This window comes from Microtus ochrogaster, chromosome 8, assembly GCF_000317375.1.
Source record: "Microtus ochrogaster isolate Prairie Vole_2 chromosome 8, MicOch1.0, whole genome shotgun sequence".
NCBI classification, from domain to species: Eukaryota; Metazoa; Chordata; class Mammalia; order Rodentia; family Cricetidae; genus Microtus; species Microtus ochrogaster.
The window spans coordinates 1,385,756-1,393,896 of NC_022015.1; the positions used below are offsets into that span (position 1 = coordinate 1,385,756).

The following is an 8,141-nucleotide window of genomic DNA, read 5'->3' on the forward strand; positions in this document are numbered from 1 at the left end:
TGTAGACCAGGCTGGTCTCGAACTCACAGAGATCCGCCTGCCTCTGCCTCCCGAGTGCTGGGATTAAAGGCGTGCGCCACCACCGCCCGGCTACCTATAACAGTCTTGAATTTTATTTTAAACTTCTACATTAGGGTATGTAATTATGACAGAGTAATACTATTATTAATGGGATGAATGAGATCACATTCTTGTTATTTTGGTTAATTTTGTATTTTTCCAAGTGCTAGGAATAGAACTCAGTTTACTAAGCACAAATGCAACTACATCTGCTCTAATTTAAATTTTCAGTTTGTTTAAAAAATTTAACCTTGTAGTTAAATTTAGAATTAATTTAGAATTAATAATCTTGCTTATAATATCTCTTGCTGAATATAGTTAGGATATTTGTTCATGTTTTGTGTGATTTGTATATTTTCTCTGCCACATTGCCTTTGTACCATGCTGATGAGGATACTCAAGTGGTGTGCTTTGAGATTGTCCCTGAAAGTGTTTATGAATGGGTATTTTCAGTTACATGCATTTTTTTTTTTATTGAGCTATATATTTTTCTCTGCTCCCCTCCCTTCTCCCCTCTCCTACCTTCTCCCATGATCCCCACATAGTCACATGCTTTTACTCTTGCATAAATATGGAACGATAGAATTGACTTTATTAATAGTAACTTCCATAGTGACTTGCGCCTCATTTGGCATTATTCTCAGTGGCAGTGGATGAAGGTTTCAGTTCTGTATTCTCACGTTGTAAACTTTAAAAAAATGTCATGGATGTCTTAATCTAGCTCTTTCTTTTAAAAATTACGTTATTAATCATTACTTGATTTTGAATGCTAGATTCTTTTTGGGGGGGGGGATTTTCGAGACAGGGTTTCTATGTAGCTTTTTTTGGTTCCTGTCCTGGAACTAGCTCTGTAGACCAGGCTGGCCTCGAACTCACAGAGATCCGCCTGCCTCTGTCTCCCGAGTGCTGGGATTAAAGGCGTGCGCCACCGCCCGGCTTGAATGCTAGATTCTTTACATTTATGATTGAGTCTATTCTTACTTGATAAATAAAGTTCTTTCAAAATTATAGTCTCTCAATATTATTAAATAAATGTCTCTTTAAAGGAAACACTTCAAGTTGAAGAAGATGACAGGCCAGAGTTGCCCTGGTGGAAATGTAAGAAGTGGGCCTTACATATTCTAGCAAGACTTTTTGAAAGGTATGTCCTTGTCCATATGTAGCAATTTATTTTTTTCCAAGCTTTTGCTATAATGAATATAGATGTAAAGCATTATAAGGAAATAATGGGTACATTTATCTTTATGTAGATATGGAAGCCCTGGGAATGTTTCTAAGGAGTATAATGAATTTGCTGAAGTCTTTCTGAAGGCATTTGCTGTTGGCGTCCAGCAAGTAAGTTTATTTATTTATTTATTTTTTGATTTTTCGAGACAGGGTTTCTCTGATTTTGGAGCCTGTCCTGGAACTAGCTCTTTTAAACCAGGCTGGCCTCGAACTCACAGAGATCCGCCTTCCTCTGCCTCCCTAGTGCTGGGATTAAAGGCCTGTGCCACCACAGCCTGGCCCAGCAAGTAAGTTTTAACATTTAGGTAGAAACATGCCACTTTTGTTTGAGTTGCTGTAAAGATTCATTTTATGTTACTGGGTATTCGGCATGCATTGTGAACCATTTGAACATTCCTGTGGGTTGAGATCCCTTTAGAGTTATAACCTTTTCACAGGGTTTGAATATCAGGTAATTGCATTATGATCCATAACAGTAGCAAAATTACACTTAGAACTAGCAATGAAAACTTTATGGTTGGGGTTACCACACATGAGGAACTGTATTAAAGGGCTGCAGATTAGGAAGGTGGATCTACTGCCTTAGAGTGTCAGATACCCTGCAACTGGATGTACGCCAACATGTGAGTTCTTTGTCTAAGTAGCTGTGTCTTAACCAACATGGTTCTCCAGTCGCATGTTTATTGTTGCTGCTGTTGTTTGTTTTTTGTTTTCTTCTTTGTTTCTTTTTTTGTTTCTCGAAGTAGTTTCTCTGTCCTGACTGTCCTGAACTTCTTTCTCTGTAGACCAGGCTGACCATTAAGTGATCTGCCTGCCTCTGCCTCCTGAGTTTTGGAATTAAAAGCATGGACCACCATTTTAAGCTTCTTGTTTCCTTTCCTTTTTTTCCCCCTTTCCTTTCCCCTTTCCTTTCTTTTCTTTTCTTTTCTTTTCTTTTCTTTTCTTTTCTTTACTTTACTTTACTTTACTTTACTTTACTTTACTTTCTTTTCCTTTTCAAGACAGTTTTACCGTGTAACCCAGACTGGCTTCTGTCTCTGGAGTACCAGGACTATTGGTGTGTGTCACTGTGCCTGACTCCAGCTCTACTTTTCAAAAAGCTTTTGAAAATTCTAATCCTCTTTCCCCCATCTTCTTAATTCTGGGATTTACAGGTTTGTCAAAACTTGTATGGCTTAAAGTTACTCTTCTAAAGACCATGTGTTTGACCCCTGTAGCAGTTTTCAAACATTTTTGTCCTAAAGAATTTGAGGGGTTTGGCTATTTTGTACTGTTTCAGGAAATGATCTAAGAGAACATTTTCAGAGCTTAGCGTGTTAGTGTTGTGGGTTTTTTTTTTTTTTTTTTTTTTTTTTTTTTTTTTTTGGTTGGTGTTGTTTTGTTTGTTTTTTGAAGACAGGATTTCTCTGTAACAATTGTGACTGTCCTGGAGAACTTGAATTAAAGGCTGCACCACCACTGCCCAGGCTATTTCAGTTTTTAATGAATGAATTTACCAAATGGTGGACAAGGGGAAGAAGGAAATATTGACAAATTGAAGCCTCCAGCAGAAACTGACTTTTCATGACATTAGCTAGAGATCCTATTAAGAAATTCGGGTCAGAGCATAGTGTTCTCTCAGTGAAGCTTCCAAGTCAAAGAATAAATATAGGGATTGAATGAAATTGGCTAACAACACCTACCAGAAACTGTCTTGTGTTGTGGCCTGCATTCCCATTTAAGCTTTCTTGTCATGGGACCTTACTTACCGTGCCTGAACTTCAGGCTTCTCTTTAAGTATATGTATCTGTGAGTCTATGATACACATAGACTTACTCCTTTGTACATAATTTAGTAACAGGCAGGGCTAAAAAGTAGGGTTTAGTAAAATAGATAAAATAATATAATATTTTACAGTAGCTAAAGGGTCTCTCACTTTGCAATTCAGTATTTTCAAATATCAGGTTGAACTGGAACTGTTGATTAATTGTAAACAGTAGGTGACAAACTTTGTAAGGCTTAATAAAAGGAAATCAGGCCTAGGACTATCTCAGTAGTGTGGTTGGTATGTTGAGTAGGTAGCATAGAGTTTGTCTTCTTTTCTTAGCTAGACACCAGGCCTTTGTCCCAGTCTTACTTCGGTTTATTATTTTATTGTATTTAAAATATTTGTTTTGACACGTACATGTGTATAGGAGTGTGCATTACATTGTATGGATGTGAAGGTCAGAGGACAATTTGCCAGTTCCAAGGTTATAATTAAGGTTGTCTGGCTTGGTGGCAAGTGTCTTTAACCCAGAACTATCGCACTGTGCCATGCATTTATCTATCTGTCTACCTACCTACCTGTTTACCTGCCTATTGTTTTTTAAGACAGGCTTTCTTGGTGTAGCTTTGGTGCTTGTCCAGGAACTAGCTCTTCTTGTAACCAGACTGGGCTCAAACTAACAGATCTGCCTGCCTCTGCCTCCCGAGTGCTGGGTGTGCCACCACTGCCTGGCAAGTTAATGTAGTTTTCCACACAATTTTAAAAGACCGTGTGTGTGTGTGTGTGTGTGTGTGTGTGTGTGTGTGTGTGTGTGTGTGTGTGTGTGTGTGTGAGAGAGAGAGAGAGAGAGAGAGAGAGAGAGAGAGAGAGATGTCTAGGCCTGTATTTTATTACCTTTTGGTTAAAATTTATCTGACTTTTGTTTTTGATTGAACTTTCTTTTTTATAAAGGTTTTATTGAAAGTGTTATATCAGTATAAGGAGAAACAATATATGGCTCCTCGAGTTTTACAGCAGACATTGAATTATATTAATCAAGGAGTTTCCCATGCTCTCACCTGGAAGAACCTGAAACCTCATATACAAGTAATGATTTTTTTCCTCTGGAATGGCTTTTTTGTTTTGTTAATTGATTGGTTTTGCTTTTTTAGCAGTTGTAATAGAAATACATTAATTGCCATAAAGGTTGGATAATGGCTGAGTTTTTTTTTTTTACCTAGTGTGAGTCTGGTGATTTATTTGTATAGTGCAACAGAAAAAGAAGAGAACTCTGACAAAGTAATGAGAGATAGTTTATGAATTTCCAGCTACATTTCAGTTTCAAACTCATACTTCAAGCTAAAATTTAAGTTTTGGCAATTGGATTTCAGTTAATATTTTAGTCATGTGATTTGAACTTAGCAAGAGACTATTTCATCACGGTGCTATTTTTTTAATTTATTAGCTTTTAGAGTTCTAGAATTTGCTTGTCTTTTTCTTTCCTTGTTTTTTTTTTTCTTTCTGCCTTTGGGGTGCTATTGATTGGCCTTGCGCTGCTTGCTGGTCATGTTCAGCATCGCTGTGCTACATAACTGCCATCTATGTAGACATATGTCTCTCTATGTAATTCTTATAAGTAGATGTAGCTTGGTTGTTGGCTTAAAAATGCATTAAATAAATTGCTGTAGCTTGTAAAATTTTACATATAATCAGTTTGCTTTGCTACTTAAGCAGATTGGACAGGTTAAATGTGAAAGCTGAAGGCTGTTACTTTTCTTAACTTTTAAATTGCAGGGCATTATCCAAGATGTTATTTTTCCATTGATGTGCTATACAGATGCTGATGAGGAACTCTGGCAAGAAGACCCTTATGAATATATACGCATGAAGTTTGGTAAGAAAATTTATCTTGTCTTCTTTGTTTGGTGGTACAGGCCTGTAATCTCAAAATTAGGAAGGAAAAATGAAGATTACCCCCAGTTAAATGACAAATCTGAGGCCAGTTTGATACTGTCTCACAAACAAGAGGGTCCACAAAGATGACTCAGGTCCAGTGCTTGCTGCCGAGGCTGATGACCTGAGGAATCAGGATAGCGTCCTCTAACCACCACCACATAGTTGCTGGCTTCACATGCATCTGCCTCTTACTTCAGCCTCTTTGGTACTGGAATTAGAGGTGTGCACCACCACATCTAAGTCCAGGGCTTTGTTTTTTACAGAACACGATTCATAAACTAGGGAATATGTATTTTGCCAAGAAAATTAGTAAGCTAGGCACCATATTCCATGTCATTAATCCTCATACTTGGGAATTTGAGGAAGGAGGATAAGAAGTTCAAGGCCATCCTGGAATTCCTGAAAGATTTAGGGACCTATTACAAAACAAAGTGAAAACTATTATCTCCTCTAAAATTTCTTCTTACATTTATTCTCTAGATGTGTTTGAAGATTTCATTTCTCCTACTACTGCTGCACAGACACTTTTGTTCACTGCCTGTAGTAAAAGGAAAGAGGTGAGTTATCAGATAGATAATATTTGCTTTATTAGTTTTAATTTTGTCAGATATATTTCCTTTTTCAATGTTAATCATGTGTTATTTTTGTCAGTGTTCTTCAAAAACCATAGGTTAGTCTATAAAGTGTTGATGTCTTTTATTCAGGTACTGCAAAAGACTATGGGATTTTGCTACCAGATTCTTACTGAACCAAATGCTGATCCTCGTAAAAAAGATGGAGCCTTGCATATGATTGGCTCTTTAGCTGAAATACTTCTGAAGGTATTCCTTTGTGTGTGAGAGAGTGTGATATATTTGTAATGATACATTTATATATAATTAATCATCTCTATTAATATAGATTTCCTGTCTTGTGTAACAAATGTGTGCAGTACTCACCTGCAGAGACCAGAAGTCATTGTTGGATAACTGAAGCTAGAGTTAGAGTTGTTATGAACCTGCTGATGTGGGTTATGGGAACTGAACTCTGGATTTCTAGAAGAGCAGTGAATGGTTTTAACTGCTGGCCCATCTTGCCAGCTTCTAATTTAATAGTTTCCTCTTTTTTTAATTTAAACCTGAAGTATGATATGTATAGCATGTAGTCTGTCTATTTTAAAGTGTTTAACTACAGCTGGTAACCAACAAACCTGACAGTTAAATCTTTGGGGCTCACATGGTCGTAGAGAATTAAATCCTGGAAATTGTCATCTGATATGCATGTAGCACATAGCAAACATACAATAAATAAATACTAAAAATTCTAAGAGCATGTAACTCACGGTATAGTCAGTACTGTATTTAGCTCATTTCAAGGCATTTTCATCACCACAAAAGAAATTCTCTCTTTCCTTTAATCCCACCTGTGGGAAGCAAAGGCAGGCAGATCTTTGTGAGTCCAGCCAGGTCTCCAACATAAATCTCAGGACCCTATTTCACAGAAGCAAGAAATGAATAAAAGAAAGAAGCCGGGCGGTGGTGGCGCACGCCTTTAATCCCAGCACTTCGAGGCAGAGGCAGGCGGATTTCTGTGAGTTCGAGACCAGTCTGGTCTATAAGAGCTAGTTCCAGGACAGGCTCCAAAACCACAGAGAAACCCTGTCTCGAAAAACCAAAAAAAAAAAAAGAAAAGAAAAGAAAGAAATCCCATATCTATAATAGAAGTCTTTCCTTGTTTCATGCCTTGTCTACTAGTGCTGAGCCTACATTTCTATGAGTTTATTTTGGGCCTTTCACACAAACTGAAGGGTGTTATGTGTTCTTTGACTGGCATTTGGATTTAGTGTAATGTTTTAATGGTTTTTCATCTAGCATGTGGCTATGCTTATTTCGTGGCACCAAATACTGGATTGAATGTTAATATTGCATTTTCTTTGTCTATGTTTCAGTTGATATACATTATTTATGGTTCTGCCTTTCTATTCTGAACCATGGTGCTGGCAAACATCCCTTTTCAAGTTAGTTTTGCATTTTCTAGGAGTCTAAATTGCTCCTTATGTTTTAAGAGGGTTATACAAAATGGCTGCTGCATTTTAGCATCTGCAGCATATGAAAGCTTTAATTTCCACCACATATTTATCAGTGATCATTAGTTTTTGGTTTTGATGTTCTTGATTTTTAGGCTAACCTCAAACATGAGGCACTTTAGTCCCAGCCCCCTCAAATGCTGAGGTTCCCAGTGTTTACTCGCTATTGTTTTCAGTGCTCACTTTCTTTATCCTTATAGCCATCGCAGGCTAACATGAAGCAGGTTCAGTGGTGGTGAACTTTAGCATCCCAGGAGCAGTCTTAGAGGTGTAGGCTGCCACAACAGGCTACAACGTAGCTTTTTGACTAGAGCCATCTTATGTGATGAAGCATCTCTCTTTTGAATGGTATGACTGATAAAATGACAATGAAAATCTTTTCATGTGCTCCTTAAACATTTTTCTTTAGAATTGAAGATAAACTGTTTCATGTGTGTGTGTATGTGTTCGTGCCTGTGTTTACTGGAGTCTCAAGCATAAGTCGTTGTGCCTTCCTTTTTATGTTCAAAATTGTCTTAATAGTTTTACTGAATGTGTTGTGCCAACTAATCTATTTTTCTAGCCCCCTAAGTTCCTTAGCAGACAAGGTTCCATTGAAACTTGGTGTGGTTGTTTTCTAATTAGGGAATTCTAAAACGTATAATTGCTAGGACTTGCTGGGAGTGGGGGGAAAAGAGTAAAAGGAGGCAGTGTAAGATGACTCATGAGGCAGACTTAGATATATACTGAGGGCCTATCTCAGAGGAAAAAATAGTCACAGTATAAAAATGAATAAGTTGTGTATCATGAGATTTAGGGAGGAGAATAAATTTATGTCTCTTAGTACTTTTTGATAATATGTGTGTTTGCAACTTGAAACAGTGTTCAGACAACTTTCTGAAATACTTTTTTGTATTTACAGAAAAAGATCTACAAGGATCAAATGGAATACATGTTGCAGAATCATGTATTTCCTCTCTTCAGCAGTGAGCTAGGCTACATGAGAGCAAGAGTAAGTTGTAAAGTTGTATATTTGATGTATTTATTTGTATGTCTTGTAAGGAATGATTAAAAATTGAAACTTTGCCAGGCGGTGGTAGCGTACGCCTTTAATCCCAGCACTCGGGA

The 8,141-nt window shown here is 37.4% G+C and overlaps 1 protein-coding gene across 1 annotated transcript in view; it reads left to right on the forward strand.

Annotated features, from left to right (window-relative positions):
- Ipo7 (importin 7) overlaps window positions 1-8,141 on the forward strand; it is a 44,762-nt gene that overhangs the window by 22,809 nt on the left and 13,812 nt on the right. The window contains exons 7-13 of the mRNA XM_005350987.3: window positions 1,107-1,201; window positions 1,311-1,395; window positions 3,986-4,120; window positions 4,808-4,907; window positions 5,450-5,526; window positions 5,674-5,790; window positions 7,936-8,025. Of these exons, the coding sequence (XP_005351044.1) occupies window positions 1,107-1,201; window positions 1,311-1,395; window positions 3,986-4,120; window positions 4,808-4,907; window positions 5,450-5,526; window positions 5,674-5,790; window positions 7,936-8,025 (699 nt within the window). The remainder of the gene's footprint in view (window positions 1-1,106; window positions 1,202-1,310; window positions 1,396-3,985; window positions 4,121-4,807; window positions 4,908-5,449; window positions 5,527-5,673; window positions 5,791-7,935; window positions 8,026-8,141) is intronic.